Here is a 24015-nt window from a genome sequence, read left to right as displayed (position 1 = left end):
GCTGTGTGGGGTCATCAGACATGCAGAGACCAAGAGGCCCTGAACTCTCCATCCGTTGGGGACCACCGGAGGCAGCCAGGGGGCTCTTCCCTCATGGAGGCAGTAGTTAGTTGTTTCCAAATACTCTGGATTTGGGTGGGCCAGCACCACCAACCTGGTGCCCCGAGCACAGAAATCCTCAGCTAGGACATGCTGGCTTTTGGGGGACATCTGGCAGTGCCTAGTGACAGATCATGTCCCGGAATCATTTATTTATTTTAAATAGGTTTTAATTGGTACATTGAAGGTATAAAATATGATGGCAATCATCATTGGAAATTTGCACCTTTACATAATCCTTCTTGGGTCTTACTTATTCCTTATTCCCCTGCCCTCCCTTCAACCCCCCCCACCTACAAAGACTTTGTTTCCATTTTTTATTTTTCTCATATTAATTCCATTCCCTTCTTTCTTTTCCCCTTCCCTTCCCACTTTTCCTTTGCACCTTTTCTTTCTGTTTCACATTATTTATTATACCTTTTAGTCCTTATTTACACTTTCAGTTTCTCACACTAGAGAAACCAGTATTTACACATATGCATCCTATTTACTTCACTTAAGAGTGTCTTCTCAATGTGCATCCATTTAGCTATAAATGTCCCTAATTTCTCATTCTTTATGGCTGAGTTGTACTCCATTTTATTAAGAAACCACATTTTCTTTATCCAGTCTCCTGTTGATGGAAAATTGTGTTGCTTCCAAGTTTTAGCTATCATGAATTGTGCTGCTATGAACATGGGTGAGCATATATCGCTGTGGTGTGATTCTTTTAATTCTTTAGGGAAGATACCCAGCAGGGTAATAGCTGGGTTAAGTGGGACTTCAATCCTAGTTCTTTGAGGTATCTCCATACAGATTTCCACAGTGGTTGCACCCTGGAATAATTTAGAAGACACATCTGATTAAGTTACTATTATCTTCTCAGCCTCAATTTATTTTTAGCTATACAATGGGCACAATGGTATCTACATCTCACAGGAGTGGAAAGGAAAATCATCAGACTGTACAAGTGAAGGACCTCGTACCGCGCTTGGTATATGGTAGGAATCTGTTAAGTATCGGTGTCATTCTCATTCCTGGAACAAGTGCTTTAGTTGACATTGAAAACCATCCCTGCCCCCAAGGAGATCCCAGGGCTGTGTCAGCTAGGCAGGGCCCTGTGACAGTGCCACAGCTGAGACAGCTGAAGCACGGAGTGGGAATTTCTGCACAGCCTGGCGTCCTTGTATGTGGTGGTCTCTAGAGGGTCCACATTGGTCCCACTGCTGAGCACGCTTCGGGGCACAGGGTGGCTCCTGCCAGGGTGGATTGTCTGCTCTGAAATGTCAAGGGTGCCGAGGTTACACCAGCAAGGTATCTTCCAGCTGTCTTAACTGTAAGGAATTTTCTGTGGTTGAAGAATTAAACTGAAATATGTTGCTCAGGAAAGTGTTCATTTGCAAGGAACTGGAAAATGACCTACACAGGGTTTTGTTTTTCTCGGGTAAGTTTTTGTCTTTGGTTTAAGTGCCCAGAAATATGAATATGGAGGCTGCTATGAGCCTCCTTGCTTCTCTTATTGCCGTCATCTGTTCCACTAGAATGGACACACTGCCAGGGCAAGGACATCGACTGTGTTATCGCTGTGTCCTTGTGCCTGGAAGGATGCCTAGCACCTAACAGATACTCTTTAACTGAATGTGTATTGAGTGGCTTGTTGCAGCTCTAGCTGTCACTTCAGCTCTCTGGGCAGCAGGAAAGAGGACAAGATACAGGAGAAAGGATAATCCCTGTGCCAGGTAAATAAAGCACTCCTGGGAATCCGGTAGCCAGCTGAAGCAGCCAAAACTCAGGGCAACTTGTAAGAGGGGCTAAAGCATAGTTTTCAGCTTGGCACAGTGCTGCCATGTTCACAATAACATTTGTTTTCTGGAAGTACGAAAGCAGGAGGAATGGATAGTGAGCAGCAGTGAGAAGCAGCCCGCCCTGGGTGTGTGCCTGCAGACTTGCCCACGCAAGAGCAAGAGCCGGGAGCCTGCAGGGCGTGAAAGATCGCAAGATAGCAAGGTCCGGGCCTCGGAAAAAGAGCCCAGAGCAGCTGCTTCTCAGAAACTGATGGGATCAGTGGAGAAGCAGCCTGGTGGTAAACTTGTGACTGCTTGCTGTGGTGACTCAGACTCTTATTTGCATTCAGCTTAGTAATCCAACATTGCTCACACTGTTCTAAAACACCCCAGAATGGACTTAGGGGTTCGCCAGTGGCTTGATTTGAGCTCCACTTCTGGTTAATCCTGAAATGAGAAAATAAATGAATTGTTTAACTCGGGTGTTCTCTTTCTTTGTGCACTTAAAGGTCATTGCCTTTTCATATCTTGCTCTTGCCTTTCTTTGGTTGACTAGCTTTGTCTCGTCAGGGTGTCTGAACACTCAGAACCAGCTCTGCACTGTGTGTGCTCTTGCTTAACGATTATTATGAATTTCGGGATGGGTCTCCCCTGAGCAAACAGTCCCACCCGGCTGGTGTGATGGAGGCCTTACAACGCCCTGTCTCTGAGTTATTTCTGACAGTTCATCCAAAGACCTTGTCCCGCAGGGCCATGGCCTTCTGCATTGGATCAGATTTTCCATGCTTTGCCCAGCAGCAAACTCGGGATAGCACTTGCAGCGATTCAGAATTGTTGTTGTTATTTTGTTAACATCCAGCTAGGAGCGGCAGCCACAAAGAATTATTTTGGTTAAATATGGAGGATCGAGCATGTGGTTTAATATGTGTTATCTTCCCTGACTCTACTGAAATGATAGTGAAAGGAAAACAAACAAACAAACAAACCGTCACAGTATGAATCCGTAAGTCTCAGAGAGAGAGAGAATGAGAGAACAGAACAGGTGAGAAATAAAGAAAACTATTTCCTGAGTCCCTCGGAGGGGCAGGAAGAAGTCCCTTTGCAGATCTCCCGAAAGACACAAGAGCTAGAGACACAGGGAGCTCTTCAGGCAAAGGCAGTTGGGAGGAGAAAACCAGGAAGACCCCCAAAAGTCTGAATGAGGAGTGATGCCCCAGCCAAGATTAGGGGTGACTTCATCTCTGTAGAAGTGAAACCAGTGTGCCTTAGGCATGGTGCGCACAAGGCCCAGCTGACAGCAGCAGCCAGATGCCGGACTGACTGGAAATGGCGACTAGTAAAACCCCAAAAGTCGCACATCTGGCTCCCAGAAAGCCTGCTCCAGTGGAGAAGTCCCTGCAGTGTGGGGAGGGCACTGCTGAGAGTCCACACCCTCAAAGGCCCAGCTCCCTCTCAGTGCCCCCTGCTCATGGTTCCTAGCCTGGAAGCCTCAGCCCAGTGTGCCGAGCTGTGCCTTTTTTACATGTGAGGGGACAGCCAGCCAAGCTTTGAGGGGAGAGGCTGGACTAAAAGATCACTGTCAGCAAACAGCAAAGTAACTTGGAGGAAATGGTACAGAGGAAAGTTGTCAGTTTCACAACACTGTTCCCCACTACTTTGTACTTGTTCTCACACAGACTTATTCAACATATCATAACTTGGCAATCCATCTGTTAATCATGTGCTTGCCCTCGGCATCTCTCAGTGTAGGGCAGGGACTTTGTCCGGCTCATTTTTCTGTCACTAGTACTCTCATGACTGACAGTGACAGTGCTCAGTGATTACTGTTGATTGAGTGGATAAAAATGGTATCCATAAACAAGAACAGGATATTATGAAATAACAGCATTAAAGAGCAGAAAAAGCATTAGAATATTAATAGTATGATAAGAAAATTTTAAAAATTCAATAGGAGATTTACAAGATAAAATGAGAAAATATCTTCAAAATACAGAATAAAGTGATGGAAGATCATAAAGTATTAGGACATTTAGAAGACCAGGCAAAGCATTTTAACATATGACTAACAGGAATTGTAGGTAGAAAAAACAGGAAGTTGACAGGAAAAGATGATCACAGATGGAAAAGAAAAATGTATATAACAACAAGATACGAATTTCCAGAATTTAGGAAAGTAAATGACAGCAGAACTGTCTCAAAGCACATAATTGTAAAATTTCAGATTACAAGAAGCTAATAGAATTCTGCAGGGTAAAAGGAGACCTGAATGGAGTCCTTCCCACTTCCCACTTCCGGACAACAGGGCTGGAAGCCAGAAGGCTACGCAATGACATCTTCAAAAGCTCGAGAGAAGGTGAGGTGTCCACTGCTGAGTGCTATACTTAGCCAAACTATTGAGCTAATGTGACTTAAAATAAAAAGTGATTCAGATTCAGATGTGCCAGGTCATAAAAATGTACCTGTTAGGCATCCTCTTGAAGGAAGGTACAGACAAAGTGACAAAATTAGGGAATAAGCCAAGATCTTGAGTACAACAACAGCAAAAAAAATCCAAGAGGAGAGAAGTGAAAGGAATTTCCATCCTGAGGGTGATCAGATCAGGCCAAGAGGGCACCGTCCAGCGAGCAGGAGGAGTAGTGTGTAGAGGACCGGGATGTGTGTCGTCTCCGAGAAGTATATTGAACAAATCAATTACTAGATATACTTGTACGAAGGTGGGTTTTTAGTTCTGCTTGGAAAAACTTTAAGGTTAATTTAACTATGCATTAATTTGTAGGTACATAGAATGCTAAGCAAATGAAAAACGAAGGCAATTATTAATTCAGTAAAACAAGAAGTCATTCAAAAAAGGATATGTGACTACAAGATATCAAATGACTCAGCTGTGAATTACATTTTGTAGCTAATAATGCAAACATGAAATCCTAATTTAAATGAGAGATCTCCATGTAACTTTGGTAAGAGGATGAGAGGGAGGGATACAGGGATTTGGGTGTGATGTGCGGATTAAAGCTCAATCTTGGTTTTCCTGAACGTAAAATCTTGAAAACTCACTGAAAAGCCTTGGAGCATGTGATCTATAAATATGACAGTGAGCAAGAGAAGAAACAAATGCTGCTTTGAAACTGAGGGTGGGGCTGTGGGGTTAGGGTGAGGGAGGAGAGGAGGCTGCTCTTTTAGCTGAGACAATGAACTCTTTGATAATCAAGAAATAATGAAATCAAGGGCAGCGCGTGATGAGCTGGTGTTACCCAGCACTTCACCTGTGGGTGGTGGGCCGCACAGTCTGGTGCTAGCAGAAACAACTCAGGGAGGCTGTGCTTTGGGACTGCTCCTGGCCATGTGGACCACAGTACTTTCTTTGAGGCAGTCACGAGTTAATCTTGTGCGACTCCGCAGGAATCGGAGGTCTGGGAACCAAGAACCTTTCATTACATTTAAGGCCAAACAAGTACGCAAGCAGCACACAGACATTAGGTTATTTCTTCTTCTAGCTGGGAAAAAAAAAATGAAGCCAGGTTACCTTTTCCCTCTCCACCCCCTCTAGCCATTGCTTTATTTATTTATTTATTCATTCATTTTTGCACTGGTTTGCACCGGTGTCTAAGCAGTTTAGCATAGTCCTCTCCGTGGTTGTTTAGACGCAGTCTCCAGTTTGTTCCCCCGTTCTCTTTGAGCCTGCCCCAGTGAGTCACACCCGCGTGACTACACCAAACCATCTCCTTCAGGATCGGCCGTGGCCTCTGCATTATTAAACCCAACGGGGAATTCAGGTTTGTCTTGCTTGATGAATGGGTCGCGGTGGGAACAGTGGAGGATATCGGGTTCTCTAAGATGCTGCCTTCACTCATACCCGCGAGCACATTTGCCTGGCGTTCCGTTCACCATTGGCTGCTCCTCCTCTGTCCCCATGTCCCTCTCTTTTGTCTCCCTAACTCAGGGCTTGGGGTGCAGCTCTGGGGCAGCTTCTCTTCTCTGCCTCCGCTCACCACCCGGGGGTGTGCAGGCTGCCTGGCTCCCTCAAATGCGACCCAGAAAGCTGTGGCTTCCAAATGTGTATCCCAGTCCAGTCCTCTCCTACCCACGTCAGCCCCTGGGACCCAGCTCTCCACTTGATCTTTCACCTAAATGTGCCCAGAAGGAAATATTCTAGTAGAGCTGAGACCAGCCCTGCTCTCCCAGAGACCTCCCTCACACGTCCTTGGCTCTCGTCTTTACCTGGACTTCACATCCTATCAGTGATCAAAAGACCCATTGTCTGCACTTCCCAGGCCCATCCAATGCCCACTACGGCTCCTCCTCTCCTCCAGCGGTCCTGGGTTGTTGAAACACCCAGCTAATGGGTCTTCCTGCTCCTGCCGCTACCTTTCTGGCTTCTTAAAAAGATTCAGCAGAGTAACCCCTCTATAAAGTCTCAGCCAGGCCGCACCACTCTTTTCCCCAAACCTCTGTGCTGATATGCACAGGACTCTTTCTGTGGATGTCATTTTCCCCCTTAGTTTTCAACAGATTCTCTTTGTAAAATTTTGAAGTTGTGGGCTTAAATTCGCAAGGTATCTAGGTGGAGAATAACTTCAATCAGTATGAACTGATACCGTAAAGTGTGTATTTTTGGCTACAGTTTCTATCTTGCTAGACTAATACACAATACATGCTTCCCTTGTAAGGTTTTTTTCCTTTTCTGTTACTGTATTAGGAGGCCTCTGGCTATGCTGCAGTCACTTACGGATCCCAGATCTCTCATGACACGATGAAGTTCTGTTTGTCGTGTGTATTCAGGGCAAAGCAGGATGGAAGATGTGTGCTTCTGTTCTAGAACAGAAGAGCAAAGAAGCTCAGTCACCTGTGGGCTTTCCACTTCTTCAGTCTGAAAGGGCGCCCATCACTCACGTTTTATAGGCTCTGGACAATCTTCCCGGAGGGAAATCAGTGCAGTTGAGAGAACAAAACTCATGGTCTTTAACTCGGGCACCTTTCATTTGCCTGCGTCTGAGGGTCAGGGGAACACATGCACCATTGTAAAACCTCCTACATGTTGGTTGTGACATATGCCTTATTAAAATAACCCTATTGCATATCCCCAAAGTCCACTGTGTGCCTTTTGTAAGTTTACACAGCGAGGAAGTGGCCAACCCAGGGTGCCTTGCTGAGGGTTCACACCCCTGGCCTGAACTTCTGAGGTGTAGACTTCATCAGAGACTAACTCCTCTCCCTGCAGTCTCTAGACTCCCTCCAGCCCTGTGGCTCTTTGCTGCCCTCTCTTGACTTGGTCAATTCTGGCCAGGTGAAGAGCTGCTGTGATGTTCTGCAGTCCAGAAGTTTCCGAGGAGTCCTCTCCAGTATTTCACACCCCCATTCCCGGGTGCTGAGGGTGTAGTAGAGCTCAGTAAATCTTCTCACTGACCAATGCTCAAGAGGAGCAACTCAGACGGGCCCTAAAGCGCGGGTGAGTTTCTGCTGCTTGCTGGGCACTGCGTAAACCTAACCCACAGCCACTCGCAGCAAGTCTGGAAGGAAGTGCTATTGTTCTCTCTCACAAATAAGAAAGCCAGAGTGCAGACAGGATGTAGAGATACACTTAGGAAAATACGCAAGAGGATGTGGCCATGTGTCCTGCTTATTAACGTTTATTCCACAGTAGGCTGACAAGTGTTATTTGCGACACCACGCTTGATACTGTGATACAGTGAATGAAAATCTCTGCATTAACACTGAGCAATGTATCCGAGGTTTGAACCCAGGTTTACCCTGATTTTAACGATGTTTTCTTTTAAATAAAACTAAACTAGAAAGCCGGCGTTTTTTCAGAGCGTTCTGGTGGCTGCTTTCTTTATGAGGCTCCTCCCGATGCTCTTTCTCCCTCCTACATCAGGCAGGAAAGCACAGTCAAGTCTTGGTTCCTGGCCACGTCTGAAGGTGCAGAAACCCAGCTGGGTGCCATGGCTCGGGTGTGACCAGGGTGCTTTCCCTGCGGGACCTTGTGTTGCAGTTTGACTCGTACTGTGAGGTGTTAGGAGAACGGGAAGTGCGTCTGCCTGTCGTGTTGAGAGCGGGCCGTTGGGGGTTCCTTGGGCTGGCCGAGGTTGTCATGGTGGAGCCCTATGATGGAACACTGACAGTTTATAAGAAGAGGGAGAGAGACTGGACGAGATGCACATCCGTCCTTCCCGCGTCTGCTCTGTGTCACCTAGGGACTCTGCTGGAAGGTGTCACCATTTGTGGGCGTTTAGCCCTGGGCTTCCAGAATCAAGTGCTAAAACAACCTCTCTTCTTTACAGAGACGAACATCCTCAGGCACACCATTATAGTAACGCAGAATTTGGCACAGCATGAGGTTCCTTGTCTTTTGGCCCTAGGAGTGGACGGCCTGGCCGGTCTCTTCTGGAGGGTGGATGTACACTGCCGCACAGCTCTTACCCTCTTACCCCTCCTGCTCTTCTGCTGACATTCCCAATCAACAGCAGTTCCTTTCTGAGTCTCCAGAGAATCCCACTCCCTGCTTCTCATGGGGTTTATCACGAGCTGCTTCCAAAAGCTGTCGCCTGAATCCTCTGCTGTGATGCATAACAGATGTAGAATTAGGCATGGAAGGAGAAGGAGGGAAGAGACCCCAGGGTTCTTGTGAGCCAGGGCCTCTCCTGCTTGGGATTCAGGGCAAGCCCTTTATTCAACTTGTAGCAGAATGAGAGTGCAGCAGGTGGACCTGCATCCGTCATTATCTCTTCTGCTTATGAGCTGTGGGACTGCGAGTGCACAAGTTATTAGACCTCTTCCAGATTCATCTCTGTAATCTCTGAAGATCATGTGCCTTTTTAATGGAATACTGTGATACAAGATCCACACAGCGATCAATAAATAAAAGTTTGTTTCTTCTATAGGCTCTGATATGTGGTCATGCCCCATGTGGGCCATGCCCTGCACATTAGTCAGTTTTCCAGAGAGAGAGAACTAATAAAATGCACGTGTATACAGAGAAAGACTGGAATCAGTTCACGTAGTTACAGAGGCTGACAGTCCCAGGATTGGTTACCTCAACATGGCCAAAAGGTCTCTGTAGTTGTAATTGAGGCTGTGGACCCGAAATGGGGAGATTATCCTGGATTATCTGGTAAAGCTCAATCTAGTCATTTGAGGTCTCTTTTTTTTTTTTCTTTTTCTTTAGCGCTAATGGAACTCAGGGCCTTGGCCATGCTAGGCAAGTGCTCTGCCATTGAGATACACCCGCTACTCCACTTGAGGCCTTATAAGCCAATTTCTCTAGCTAGAGGGAGAGAGATGTGGTGGCAGGGGACACAGGGGAGATGCAGCAGGAGGAGAGGTCCGTTGGGAGTGATCACCTTCGCGTCCTCAGTTTCAAACTGAACGCATCCATTGAAATGGCAGGTGCCTTCCATAGGCAGAGAGAAGGCAGGGTGGAGCAGTCAGGGGTTCACGACACGCGTGCTTAGTGCACCTCTCTGGGTCAGCTACTGGCCGGGAGGTAAGACAGAGATGCGCTGTAGGATGGGGCTCTAATCTCTTCCCTGGCGATGTGAGGGCCTGGGAGAGGCAGAGTGGAGAGTGTGGGAAGGGATGTGGAGAGGCACATACGTGAAAGCAACTGTGTTTACACCTGAGTGTGTGGCTGGCACGGGGCACTTGCTCCTCTTCCTTGCACATTTCCGTCTTGGGATTTACATCATGGGATACTTGGGTATCTATCTGCGCAGGAAGAATGTCTAGGCCAGGTGGAAGGACGGGGGAGGATGGAAGTAAAGTGAAACAAAGCTCAGAACCCTTGAACCTGGATCCGCCTAGCCTAACCCCACGGCCTCAGGTAACCCTCCCAGCTCCAGCTGTGCTTGCCTGTCAGCTGGGGGAGGGGGCCAGCCTGCCCCTCTGGCCACAGTGCTGACCAGGATGGGCGATTGACCCCTCTGGAGCCGTGGGTGCCACCTCCCCCAAGACCTGGAGAGCTAAGGGTTCAGAGCTGCTGGCGGTCACCTGCCACCAAAGTAGAGGGCTTGTGGAGAATGAGGCCAATATAGGCAGATGGAACAGAGCGGAGGGAAGCAGACTGAGCTGAGACCTGGTCCTACCAGCCCCTAAAGCAGAATTCTATTTTTTTTTTCTTTTTTTGGTGCCAGGGATTGAACTCAGGCCCTTGTGCTTGTGAGATACGCAGCGGAACCACTGAGCCAAATCCCTGGCCCTTAAAGCAGAATTCTTGATTGAAGAAGCTCTAGTTGAATTTGCTGTTATTTGCAACCAAAATATTCCTGGTGGACACAGTCTCATTCTGTAGAAGCCAGGGCATGAGGACCAGAGTCAGAAAGTGGTGTCCCCCATGGCATATGCATCGCATGATACAGATCATCACAGACGCGCACAGAGGGACCCGGGAGGCTCACTGCCCTCCCAGCACGGTGGGGGCGGGGATGATACAGTTCCCTTTTTGAACTGAAGTTGTACTGAGTTGTAGGCACTGAGAGGATGTCGCCTCTGCTGATTTGCTACTTCTCTGTGTCCACAGTCAGTATTTATTCTCACAGGTGCCTGTGCTGGGATCTGCTACAGTAACTGCTTCTGAGCACCTTTCCACTATTCATTCAGCAGCCATTAAAGGCTCGTGCATAGCCCCGGTGAGTCCCGTCCCAGGGTGCACGCTGTAACCCGCACATCTCTGGGTCTGTGTGGCTTAGTGTGTACAGGGTGAGGGTTACTAGATGGGAGGGGACTTTATCTTGTGGGTGGTGGGCATCTTTCTCTGTTTCCCTTCCTTTCCCCTGTTGGCTGGAGAGTCATTTCCTGTCCCTCTGTTTCTTCCTTCGTGTTGCCCCCTGAAGACCTCTGTACCTACTGAATCCTCTGGCCCCTCTGTAGTGCACTCTAGTGCAGGAGGCACCCTAATGCTTAACACACACTACAGTGTACCAAGGGCCCCGTGTAACCACCCACTTAACTCTACTGCATCCCTGTGAGATCTGAGAGTCGTGGGCAGGCATGGACTTTCTACAGTGAGTTAACTCCTAATCTTTACTTCACTTTCACTCAATTCCACTCTACTATTTTCTGAATTCTGAATATTTAGAATCAGATTCAGCTAATAGTTAATAGTGACTGCTTCTTGTAAGCCTGGTACTTCAGTAAAATGTAACAGATGGAGATGAAATCAAGCCTAACTAAAGTGGCGATCATGTCACTGCTGGTGTGGTCTGGCCCCTCTGGGGCCAGTTGAGGTGGACGCAGTCTGACCACGTAACTCGAAGAGAACCTGCTGATAGCCAGGATAGGGTGAGTAGGGAGGTGATGCTTCAGGGATCTCTTTTCCTCCAAAAACAGCAACATGGGGCAAAATAAAAAGGAACGCTAGGAGACAGCAGGGTCAGGGTGTAATCGAAGACAAGCATTTCTAGAGATCAGGCTGGCAGGGACACAGAGCGACCCGGTGAAGGGGTGGCCAGGCCTGCGGGTTAGGAGCAGGGGCTGGCAGAGCTGGTAAGCGGCGGAAGTGTTTCGTGGGAGACAGGAAGCAGAGGCAGGTCCCCCATGGAAGCCCAGGGTGAGGTGTGTTCGTGTTGTCTTGAAAGACTGGAAATGGTGTCTGCCAATGCTGACGGAGCCGCGGCTCGGGACCAGCCCGGCCTGGGAGAGAAGGGCACACAGCGGCCTTGTGAGTGGGAGCTGAGATGCGCTTCTGCTTGGGCCAATGCAGTCTACTCAGAGACGTTTCCTCCTTTAAGTTAGTTGTCTATCTCAGGTATTTTGTCACAGTGATGGAAATTTTATTACACGATAATAGGTACTGAATTTATTTATTTATTTATTACTTATTATTTTTAAATTTGAGACAGGGTCTCACTAGGTAGTTGAGACTGACCTGAACTCACTGTGTAGCCCAGGCTGGTCTCAAACTTGTAGCAATCTTCCTGCCTCAGCCTCCCGAGTGCTGGGTTTACAGGCGTGGGCCACCATGCCCGGTGGTATTGAATTTATAATGTTGAATACTTCTGATAAGGGTGATGGGATTGAAAATAGATAAAGAGAGGATCACAGCTATACCTTCACCTTCATCTCTGTCTGTCTGTGCATCTGCCATCTCCTATCCCATTGGTACAGGGGGATAAGTGTAACTCCTAGCCTGCTGATTGTCAGATATACCAAGTCCATGCCCCACAATTGAAGAGTGAATTCTAAGGAATATTGGAGATTGAGTAGGAAAACTTTATTGAGAAGGAGAGAGAGAATGCACTACTGAGGGACAGAAGGGGACCAAAAGTGGGTTGCCGATGAGCCCACTTCTCAAAGGAAGTTTTATAGAGCAAAGTATCAAGGTGGATCCAAAATCACAAGGAGAGTACAGCATGGGTCAAAACTCTGATCAAACAACGAGATTATAGGCACAGCTGCTTAGCTAATATTGATCCAACAGGGAAGCAGGTCAGGTAGGGAGGTGCCTGAAAAGAACAAAGACCTTTTAAGGAAGAGATGAACCAGGGGGTCTTGGCCACCCACTGGGCCACCAATGTCCATCCAGGTGAGCACAACCCCACAAACACTGCTCATCCTCGGGGAGACATGCAGGCCCAGTCACCTGGTCCCCATCTTAAGGCCTGGCCCTCAGTGGATGCGCCTCGGGTCACTGCTGTGATGAGTTCTCATCTTCTGCACCGACTCCCTCCAGGGCCCAGCCCTGCCTGACTGCTTGCACTACTTCTACCTGACTTAGCTGTCTATAATAATATTTTTACAGAGGGGATATTAAATATTGCCAAAGGTTAATAATTGATCAAGCTGGGCAAGTGGGTATAATATATGTATCATATTTCTTCCTGAGTATAAATTTGAGTTACTGCACGATAAAAATGCAATAAAGAAGAATACTGCAAAAATACTGCATTGGACTTTGAAATCGGATGATGCTAAGGCTGAAAAGCATCAGTGTGAGAAGACAGAGCCTCCTGTCAGGAATGAGAGCGATGTGGGACTGCGTACACTTCGTTGTCATACTGTGTGAAAGTCATACCTGCGAGGGGCCATTTCAGTCCCTTCTTGGAGGAACAGCGAAGGCTCTTGGTGTTTTGCTTTTTAGTTCCTGACCTTCCTCTGTGAAGGTTGATGCTGCTCTCCCTCTCCGGTGTCCTGGAATATTTGATTTTTCAGGCAAGAGGAAAACAATAGGAATGTGATCCTCTATCCTCCGGAGCCTCCGGCACCACCTTCACTCAGAACCTGCCTTGCATTGCTCAGTGCCTGGAGTCTTGTGCTTTTAGACTGGGACGGCAGATAGGGAGGGGAAGGCAAGGCAGGCCCCAAGGTGCGCTGGTTTCCAGGACAAAGGCAGAAGGGAGAGCAGAGGACAGCAGAAGGGCAGCGGTGCTGGGGAGCCTGGCTTGGGACCCTAGGTCTGCTTGAGCCTGCTCCTCAGCCGCTCTGCATCTTCCTCCTGGCTGCTGGAGCTTGGTCTCAGCTCAGTGCAGGACCCCCTCCCCCGTGCACAGCAGGAGCCCCTGTGTCCCTGAGTCACAGCTGAGAAGTGGGTGCTCCACTGAGGAGAAACCCATACTGTCACTGGGAAGCTGGGTGCCTCATTGCCTTGGTCCCAGGGCCTCGGTGGCCATGATGGAAGAGTTCAGTAAAGGCACAGGGAGTGCAGGCGTCGAAAAGTAGGTACAGGGAGCCTCACGCCTTCGTTGGAGAAGGCAGGTAGTGCCAAGGAGGCATTGGTCCGGAGTGTGAGTTTGGATTCCCTTTTATGCCCACAGAAGCTCCTCCTGGGAACAGAGTGACATTTCTCTTAGGGCTGACTGTGGATGTCAGTATCTCAGAAATGACTTCCTGCTCCCTTTAGGTGATCAGTGTTCCCGCAGGGGCCTGACTCGTGGAGAATCTAAAGTAGGTCTCAGCCCAAGGAGGATGGTCTTCAAGGAGTGCTTCCCTTCCTGGTACCACTGGGCACGGACCATGGCACCCAGGAATGCCGTGTGTCTTGTTCTGGAAGTAGCCAGGTGGCCAGGCAGCAGAAGGAACGTGCACAGGGTGTAACCTTAACATGGCTCTGTGCTCAGCGGGACCACCGCAGGCTGAGGACTTTACCAGAGAATCCCTCTAAATGTGTTATACAGCCAGGTCTTTGTTTCTGTACCTAGCTACAACTGGCAATGCATGCTATTTAGCAGGCCCCAGACTCACCCATGTCTAATTACCTGCCCGACGGATACGGCGCTGTTCAACATGCTTTCCTGCCTTGAGCAGCCCGAAGTTTCGCAGGAGAATATCATGAATCTGCTTCAGGTGGGTGCACCCTCTTCTTTCTTACCTGGTTTGTTTCTAACCACATCTGTGTCAGGCAGGATTATTTTCCTAAGAGCAGAGATGAGAGAATGGCTCAGAGGGGTTGGCTTGCTCAGGGTTGTAGGTCCGCAAAGGGGTTTTGCAGGAGCTCAAATCCAAGTCTACACTGAGCGATGCTGAAGTAGGCTTTGGGGCTGTGGTGAACAGGAGATGTGGGAAGAGCTTCACCATTTGGTGGTAGATGAGACATCTGTACCGGAGTCACTGAGGCTGGACTCAAGGCATCTGCCCTCATGGAAACAGTGCTGTGTGTGTAGGGCTTAGAGGGCTGGCCGGCCACGGGGCCTTTGGGCTTTGCTAGTGTTGGCTTGGCTGCTTCCTGTGATCAGATACAGGGATCCCTGAGGTCCCTTTTGCTTTACAGTGAGTGATAATCGTGTCCCTTTGGGGAGAGAGATGGTAGGTAATGTCAGGTGCCCTGGAGAGAGCTCTCTGGAGCACAGGTGGTTTGGCTTGGTTCCCTTTCGGGCAAGTGACTCTTGTGAGCGTGGGATTGGGAGCTCTGAAAGGGCTGTGGTTGGTTCTTCCCATCTGTGCTGCACAGCTCCAGGCTCAGACCGTCTGCTCCGTGGAATTACCATTGTGGATTGTTTTCCAGGCATGGGGGACAAGGAGGGGCAGGCACGTGGGGATATCTCGCCTGCTCTGGGAGAGGAAGGCTGCATTGTGTCCGCGATGCATCTGGAACTTTGGAGGTTTAGTGTCACTCTGCCCTGGACCGTGGGACCCTCCCTGCAGGGCCACACATCGCCTGCTCTCATTGATCATCCAGAGAGTCTGTCGGGGAGGGACTCTCAGGCAGCTTCTGTATACCTCTGGGGAAGACTCGTCCATGACTTAGAGTTTTCTTGTTGTCTGAGAGCTTCAACCCCTCCTGGGGGCTTGATCCCAGGGGTTGCCTCTGGGGGTGGAAGATGAGTCCTTTTATAACTCGGGGACTCCTGGTCCTTCCCTTTCCACTCCAACCCATGATGGTCCTCTGCTCGCTCCCTTTGCCTCAGAGAAGCTGTGAACCTTGAATTTGGGTCCTAGTCCACACTGGGATCCAGTCATCCACCTGGCCACCACTCCCAGGTTGTGAGTCTTTGGTCTAGAGACTAGGAGAAGCATCCGGGGGCAGGTGAGTGGCTCCTCTGGAGATCTCAGGGTCCAGGGATCTGCTTCTGGTGTCCCCCCATGTGGGGGACTGGAAGGGACAGAGCCAAAGAAATGAGGGGTGGTTTGTGAAAGTGTCCTCTTCGAGGCAGAGCTGAAGCAGGGACCCCTGACTTCATTGTAAGCCAGCCCTCTGGAGTGTTCTGTTTGTGATCTTGTCTTTTAAATGCTCTTTCATAGAGCCACTGTGCTTTTAAATATCAAACCATTTTTTAAGCAAGGAAAGCAAAGCACACAGAACTCTACTGATTTCCTTAAGCTCACAGAGTAGGGTGCTGAGGAACTTTCATCTGCTGCTACCCCCTTACATAAACCCTAAATCCAATTGAAATCACCCTGCTGTTGCTCCAGGGCAGCCTCCCCACCCAAGTCCCACTGCAGCCCAACCTGCTGGGCTGTCCTTTCCTTGGATGGCTGCGGAGATCGCAGGGCTTTCCAGAGGGACTGGCAGCATCTCCGGTGAGCCTGTGCCCCCATTGTATCTTGGAGCTGCGGAAAGAACAGGGGCTACTGTTCCCTGCTGTGGAGGGGGAGCTGGGAGCCTGCGGAGCCTGCCTCTCCTGCCCCTTACCGGCTTGGCTGGCTGGGGTCTGCTGTGTGAGTCTGGTGAAGTCACTCAGGTCCTACCCTGCTTCCTCTTGTATTTCCTAGCCTGGGAGGCCAAGCCTGTGTAGTTTGGAGGCCCTGGAACCTCTGGGAATGGATCCATTGCTTTCTGACTTCCATGAGGTTTTAGGAGGGGCGCTGCCCTGGGAGGGCATCCGGGGAGCACAGTGGCCCTGTCTGTCCTTGCCAGCTGGTTGAAGCCAGGCCCGTGGGAATCCTGCAGGCTGGGTACTTCTGTTCCTCTTCCCAGCACCTGGCAACTAAGAAAACGTAAAGCCTGGGTGGACCACAGTTTAAAAACAGCTTTCCAGAAGATCTGAAATTAAATTTAGAAAAGAAAATGAAATTATATATGAAAATCAGTTCTACTTGCCTCCTGCTCAAGGCCAGGGTGAAGGCGCCGTCCTTGCAGGGATCTTTGGCCTGTCTGAGAGGAGGGTGGCTGCAGCCCCAGCCCAGGAAGGATCCACGGCTCTTCTGTCACTGTCGGTGGGGGTGTGCTTTCTCCCTCCTGCCTCCGGGACACAGGCAGCCGGAGGGGAAAGGAAGCGGAGGTCTCTGGGTAAACACGAGGGTAGGAGCGTGCATCCATTTAAAATTTCATCAACATATTACTTGCATGTAGACTACATCCCAGGGACTCTCTCTGGCATTGGCAGCAGAGGGATAAGTAGAAAGACAGAGATGCTATTTCTAAGGAACTCCCTTCCTTCCGTGCATGTGTATGTGACATGGCAAATAAGTATCTAACATGAAGATGAGGCTGTGACCAAAATTCATGTTGAGAAGGGGCTCAGAGAGTTATGGAAATTATATTTTTATTTTAAAAAATTATATTTGTTCATGTTCCCAGTACGCAAGGATCACGTTCATCCTGGGGTGTTGGCAGACTGGGGAGGGAGGAGAAGAAAGGTGACTTTAAACAGAATTAGACTGTGCTCTGTATCTGGAAGTCGTGTACTCAGGCACGGGGCGCACCAGGCCCCTCTGCGAATGTGGCTTTGTGTAGAGAACTGAAGAAAATGCAACAGGAAGCCACAGAGAGAAAAGGAAACAGTACCAGCACAGACAGAGACATTCTGTGTAGGTCAGGCCTGCAGTAGACAGAGTCCCTCCTGACTGCAGCCGAGACACGGGCAGGTAGCTCGTACCAGGGGAGCCAGGGCCAGGCAGCACTGTTAACCGGGCCACCTGCCTGCCACAGCCAGGCTCCTGTCGGGTCTCTGTAGGGAGCTGGCAAAGGGCGCACAGTGAGCTAGGGCAGCCAGGAGTGGGCTCTGCCTGCTGGGGCTGGCACCATCAGCCCCTTCCTGCTGCCTGGGGCTCTGCTGACCACTGTTACCTAGCGCCATGGCCGGTGGAGATGTTCTGCCGCCGATGCCAACCCCACAGTCCCTGGCATCCTCTCTCCGGGCCTGAGGTCATCAGCAATCCTGCGCTGCAGACCCTGCACGGGTGCGGAGGGCACCTGCCCTGCCTGGATGCTCCTCAGCACCACCATGCTTCCTGGTACAAGGCAGGCGCTCTGGGCATGTTCTGGCCTGATTTGCATACAGATTTATAGGAACAAGGGGTTTGACTCACAGGTTCACAGCCCCCGGAGGACTCCTCAGGAGGCTGGGGTCCGTGCAGCTGTCTCCACTGGGGCTGAGGTCTGTTTCTCAGGCTGCTCTTTCCACTGGGCTGACCGCAGTGGCCTTCGTTCTGCCTGAGCCTTTCCACCAACTGCAAGGGCTTCCTCACATGACAGTGCTGGGTTCCAGGAAGCCAGGAGAGGAGGCCGATGGCCCCTAAGGTCCAGTCCTCTAAAATGGCACCACAGCATTTCCTTCCTGCTCGCCGTCAGGCTGTCACCAAGGGGCAGTGATTGTCCCCACCGCGCAACAGAGAGGGTCAAGAATTTGGGGTGAGTTGTAAAACTGATGCAGCAAAGGCCACACTGTATTTTCTCATCTGATCTTAAAGTGAGATTGGAATTCATTGCTTTGCACTGTGTTGGTATGCTCTGGCTTTGAAATGGGATTATTCAGCTTGCGTTCGAGCTCAGTCTGCTGACTCTGACAGCTGCGTTAGTCTGCTCTGCGGGTCTCGTAGTGAAGACCACATCGGTCCATGCTACACCTGCCTCAGCCTTCCTTCTTGGCCCCTGGCCTCCTCTAGCTGCCCCCAGCCCCGATGCCTGGGGAGGGCACAAGGCGTAGCATTGCTACGCCGCTTAGGGCCCTCCAGTCTCTGGTGCCTTCCGACTGAAGGTGTGCTGTCCTTTCCCTCACGTGCTCAGCGTCCTTCCTAGTGTCCTCCTTGCATCATTTCCCCTCCATACTCAGCCCCAGGGGCAGGTTTCCCCTAATACCTATTGACCCACGCGTCATGCTAAGTGCTTTTGCAGGTGTGTGCGGTTTTAAATTTCACACTTCCATTACTTATGTACTCTTCCACTTGAAGTTGTGATAGGCATTTTTGGTGTCATCTTGAGTTAGAAACACCAGTGGGTTAGTTCTAGGCTAGCACAGTTCTGGGTGTGTCTGGGCGATGACTCAGGGAAGACAGAAGCCCCACCCTGGGTGGGTGGCACCAACCAAGAGCCTTGTATTCTTGCTGGAACGAAGGGAAGGCTCACTTCCGCTTCAGAGGAGCTCCCGTCTTTGCCCTTGTCTCTCAAGGTCAGTTTCCAGGCTTTCGGCACAAACACTTCCGCTTTCCAGTGCAGGTTCCTCCATTCCTGATCTGGATGCACAGGGGACTCTGCAGCGCACTCCAGGTCTTCGACCGTTGACTGGACCCCCCTAACTGTCCAGGACGTGGACAGCCCTCTTGCGTCCTTCCGCCTGACTCTGCAAGCAGCCACTGGGAGGCCACCTTGTAATCCTTTACATATCCTACGTGTGTGCACTGTTCCTCTAGTGAAGCCTGACTGACACGCCAGGTGTGCACTTACTTCGCTTCTGTGAGACACTGGCAATTTCCCAAGTCCAGTGTCTTCCACGCTACCTGGGATTTTGTACTTGCTGTGTCCTCTCTCCTTTTCTTCTCTCTAACTTAGACTTCTTTTTCAGGTTCAAGTTTAGACAATTCTTCCTCTAGAAATATTTCTCAAGACTGGCTGAGCTTTCCTGCTGTTTCCTACCCTCCTGGTCTGTCTTCTCATCCAGCACTTGTCATCTTTCGCTGAAATGGTCTTTTCTCTTGTCCATTGCAGGCTTTCAATTCTCTGTGGGTAGGACTCTGCCTTGACTTCACTTCCCTCCTTTGTAGTGGGAGGTATTTTGGCTCCACATCCTCTCAGGTCCTCTCTGCCCTTTTGTTATCTACAAAGTGATGAATGTACTGCATTCCTGCCCTCACCCCTGCCACTACAGATGCCAAACTGGACCCAGGTGACAGAGTTTGTCATGGTGGGCTTTGCAGGGGTTCGAGAAACGCGCCTCCTTTTCTTCACACTCTTCCTCATCATGTACCTGTTCACCTTGGCAGAGAACCTGGCCATCATCTTAGTGGTGGGCTTGGACCACCGGTTGCAGAGACCCATGTATTTCTTCCTGACACACCTGTCCTGCCTTGAAATCTGGTACACCTCAGTCACGGTGCCCAAGATGCTGGCTGGCTTCATTGGGGTGGATGGAGGCAAGAGCATCTCCTATGCTGGCTGCCTGTCCCAGCTCTTCATCTTCACTTTCCTTGGGGCAACCGAGTGCTTCCTCCTGGCCGCCATGGCCTATGACCGATATGTGGCCATTTGTGTGCCTCTCCGCTATGGGTCCTTGGTGTCCTGGGGCACCTGCTTCCGCCTGGCTGCAGCTTGTTGGCTCGTGGGCTTCCTCACGCCCATCTTACCTGTCTACCTCATGTCTCGGCTGACATTTTGTGGCCCCAATGTTGTTGACCACTTTTTCTGCGATGCTTCTCCCCTGCTGGCCCTGTCCTGCTCAGATGTCACCCTGAAGGAGACAGTGGACTTCCTGGTGTCTCTGGCTGTGCTCCTGGTTTCCTCCGCAGTCATTGCTGTGTCCTATGGCAACATCGTCTGGACATTGCTACACATCCGGTCGGGGGCTGAGCGCCAGAAGGCCTTCTCCACCTGCGCTGCTCACCTGGCTGTCGTAAGCCTCTTCTATGGCACGCTTTTCTTTATGTACGTCAGGACCAAGGTGGCCTCCTCCATCAACTTCAACAAGGTGGTGTCTGTCTTCTACTCTGTTGTCACACCAATGCTCAACCCTCTCATCTACAGTCTTCGGAACAAAGAGGTGAAGGGGGCCTTGGGCCGTGCCTTTTCCCTCAGGCTTTGGAGGGGGCAGTGAGGAGGCAGATTGGGGTTATTCGGTTTCCTTACCTTGGATATTTCCAGGGACAGTGATGAGGACTGGAAAAGAGCCAAAGGTGTATCGTTATGAGTTATAGACTATGTAATAGTTAAAGCAGAATGCTGAACTGCTGCAAAAGGAGAAATTGAACTATAGGTGACTTAAAGAATGGAGCATATTTTCTCTTTCGTGTAAGAGTCCAAGGTGAGTGATCCAGCTTGATGCATAGCTCAGCTCCACCGGTATCAGTTGGTCACATTCCTTTGGTCTCCTGGGGCCAGCATCCCCTAGGTGTTGGCAAAGCCAAGTCTGAGGGCCGAATCTGGCTTAGCACTGGTCTGTGAGCCAAGAGTGGTTTCATACTTTTAAATGATTGCAAAGAACTGCAAGTATAATAATATTTCATGGCACGAAAGTTTTATAAAATTCAAACATCAGTGTCCATAAATCAGGTTTTATCAGAAGATAGTCACATCCACATATCTTGCCCTGGTGATTATATGAGGTTGCCTTTGTGCTACTGTGGCAGAGGTGACTATTTGCCAACCCCTGACCAAGAGCCCTCTTGTTACTTATGTGGTCAAACTGGGCAGGAGGAGCCAGGATAGAGCATGAAGTGGAAACACCTGTGTCTTAAGGCTAAGTGCAGCCCTGTCCACTTCTCACCTTGGTGTGAGAAGCGAGCTGGAGGTCATCCTTCATTGCAAGGGCAGCAAAATATTCTACAGCTGGGCAGCCAGGTACTCAGCCACCACTGAGCTGTGGTAGAAAAAGAGGAGAACAAATTGGGCAGACAACCAGCAGTTGCTACCACAAACAGAACCCCCAGCATCAGAGCTGGTTTTCATGGGATGGAGGTACTTGAAACAGAATGATCTTCCCTCTCTATCAGATAATGTTTGGAAATGGGCTTCAGGAGATCTCTACAGCAATGTCAACTCTCTCAAAAAAAGACAATTATAATTCACATAATCACCTACAGGTATATAGCAGCATTCCTAAAGACATTTATGATCATCATTTGAATATGGTTCCCAAAATTGCAGGAAACAAAAGAGGAAATTGCTGAGCTTGGGTCTGGGTGGAGGGGAAAGATCTTGTGCAACAGAATTTCTCAGCTGCTCAATAATGGGTGCATTACATCCCATTGTCTTCAGCACAGCAACACATGAACTGTTGTTACTTCTGTAGTTGACATGGAGGACACAAATCATGCATTTTGAACCTTTCAGGAGTCAATAGAGTAGTTCCTCTGAATGAAAGAGGACTAAACCTTCAAATACCTGGCTCTTATTTCTTCAGCAACCATACTTCCTTTGGCCACAAATTTACCTGTGGTTCCTTTAAAGCTAAAATTGAAGTTTTCTAAATACTTCTGTTCTGTTTTCTGCACTCAATTCTCACCATAAATCTGGGTATAAGAGGTCAAGAATACTTATGCTACAGCCAGAATGTTGGGCTACCTTGAACTTTCCACTCCCAGAACAATTAGTTCACTGCCCTTAATCTCATTTTCTTACAAACTCTTGAGACATGGGCAAAATGTAGACAGTTTTGTTTTTTTTTCAAGAGTGTAACATGTATGCTGTCTTGTCCAGTTGTCAGTAGAGCTCTTGTTCTCACCTGAAACCTACTGAGCCTGGCCTTTACTGTCTACATTCCTATCAGCATTATGGTCTTCTGAACTCTGACTAGAATCACCCTTCAGACTTTGCTTACTGTATGCTGGGGCATCTCTAGTTGCCATCCACAACACTTTTCAAATTCCTTTTGTGAAACAAGTACAGATGTTTCTGAACCACATGGTTAGGTATAGTCACAGAAATGAATCCACCTTTTGGGTACTAATTTTCCATTTCATCGACTTTTCCATTGTTGGACAAAATACCTGAAACCAAACAAAAGTGGTTTATTTGGCTTACAGTTTCAGAGGATTTAGTCAATGGTTGGCTGGCCAGAACAGGAATAAGCTGCCCCAATTCTGTTTGGTGTAAGTGCTTACTTTGTTTATCTCCTGGGCTTTTTCCTGAGAGAAGGACTCATTGGGTACTCCAGTCAATCCCTTTACCTGTCATAGGTGAGCAAGGCCTTATCCAGCCCATTCTTTTTTTCTGCTGCTCATGATGTCCCTGATCTTGTGGCTGATGTTTACTAGAAGTTGTGGATTGAAATTATTAGGCAGACAGACAAAGTGTCTCAGTTCATCTCCAGAAAGTTTCTGGTCCAAATGAAGAGGGGAAAACTTACTTCTTGTATAGAATCCTGAGTTACTTTAGCCCCAAGAGCATCTAAAAGAAAAGGAACTCTACCCTCTCTAAGGCCTGCTCATGCCTGTCTGCAAGTGGGCTGCATATATTTCATGACCCAATTTCTCATTTCTTTCTTGTGCTTCCCTGGAGCACGGGTAAGTCATTTTGCTTCCCTTTTATTGAATCAGCTGGACGGAGGCCTCTGTTTTAAAGGGAAGAGGGGGCAGTGACCAAGGGCTGTGGGTGAGCCGTTCAGCATCACACTGTGAGTGAAGTATTTCCCAGACGTGGGCGGTGTTATGGTCAGAATGTTTGTTTACCCTCAAAACTCTTTAGTTGAAATCCAGTCGTTAATGTAATGTTATTAGGAGGTGGGGACTTTGAGAGACGATGAGGTCATGAGTGCAGAACCCTCATAGATTGGATTAGTTGTCTACGAAAGAGGATCCAGCCATGATGTGAAGCAGCTAGAAGGCATCATCTGTGAATGAGAAAGTGAGTCTTCGTCCACGGAATGCACCAGTGCTCTGGTCCTGCACTTCCTAGCTTCCGGATCTATGAAGAATAACTTTATATTGTTTGAAAGCTACCTAATTTATCATATTTTGTTACAGCAGCCGGAAGTTAGTAAGATGAGTTATGAGATGGTAAGGCAGGAAATGGAATCCAGTGACCATTGGCTGTCCCTTGTGTGGTTCATTCTCCTTTTTAGATAATAATAGCTGTATCAGACAGTGCTCATTAGAGAAACAGATTTAATGCAAGATATCCAAATATGTAAGCATGTGCAAGACTGGCCTGGTCAGGTGTGGAAGAGTGCAAAGGGACCATCTACATGCTGGGTCCAGTCAATAGCCTGGAGCTTGCCGTCGTGTTCTGTGCGAGTCCATTGGGAAGCTGAAGGGTCTGCCATGGAAGGCGGAAGGGAGGGTCTGTGCTGGAAGCCAGGAGATGCCTGCCATCCAAGGTGAAGGCGAAGACTGGAGCTCCTCCGAAGGCACAGAAGCCACGTCTTCTTCCTTCATTTCCCTTTCATTACATCTAAGCAACAAGCCTATTGGATGGAGCCACACGCACCCAGGATGTGTCTTCTGTCTTCTGTCTTCAAGTCCCTTCACCCACACCTGGGGCCTCACCCAGTTTAGCTGGCATTTCTTACTCAAATTGACACAATCAGTTCACTATCGCAGTAATGCATAAGAGCATTATCCTCACCATCCGCAAACCTGTTTCCAAGTACTATCTATACATTAAGACAGGATTTGGCAGCAAAGGCCCACAGTCCACATCTGACCTTCTTCTGCCTGCTTTTGTAAATGAAGCTGCAACACAACCACACTCAATAGTTTAACTGTTGCCTATGCCTGCCTCTTTGTGACAATGGAGAACTTGAATAATTGCGATTGAGGTTAAAAGCCAGAAATATTTCTGTATGACCCTTAACAGAAAAAGTTGATTGTACTTTCCTTTAAACTTAACTTTTAGTTTACAAGAAATACAGGAGAG

At 48.9% G+C, this 24015-nt stretch overlaps 2 protein-coding genes across 4 annotated transcripts in view; both read left to right on the top strand.

The window, feature by feature from the left end:
- The window catches only part of LOC104851131 (olfactory receptor 9Q2), a 141968-nt gene that overhangs the window by 56804 nt on the left and 61149 nt on the right, over positions 1-24015 (top strand). The window contains exon 4 of one of the 3 annotated variants that reach the window (XR_004514458.1): positions 1955-2249. The exons of 1 other annotated variant lie outside the window; for it this stretch is intronic. The gene's annotated coding sequence lies outside the window, so the exon portion shown is untranslated. Of the gene's footprint in view, positions 1-964; positions 1307-1954; positions 2250-24015 lie in introns of those variants that run through there. One more of the 3 variants, XR_004514457.1, reaches the window with a different exon arrangement.
- LOC104851129 (olfactory receptor 6Q1) lies at positions 19316-20307 on the top strand. The gene has a single exon (XM_010608289.3). It carries the CDS (start codon positions 19316-19318, stop codon positions 20255-20257), a length of 942 nt encoding a protein of 313 aa, XP_010606591.2. The 3' UTR covers positions 20258-20307.

This window comes from Fukomys damarensis, unplaced genomic scaffold (assembly GCF_012274545.1).
Source record: "Fukomys damarensis isolate Sample0158 unplaced genomic scaffold, DMR_v1.0_HiC HiC_scaffold_27, whole genome shotgun sequence".
Lineage (NCBI taxonomy): Eukaryota > Metazoa > Chordata > Mammalia > Rodentia > Bathyergidae > Fukomys > Fukomys damarensis.
The sequence above is the reverse complement of the archived record's forward strand: the minus strand, read 5'-3'. Positions and strand labels throughout refer to the sequence as shown.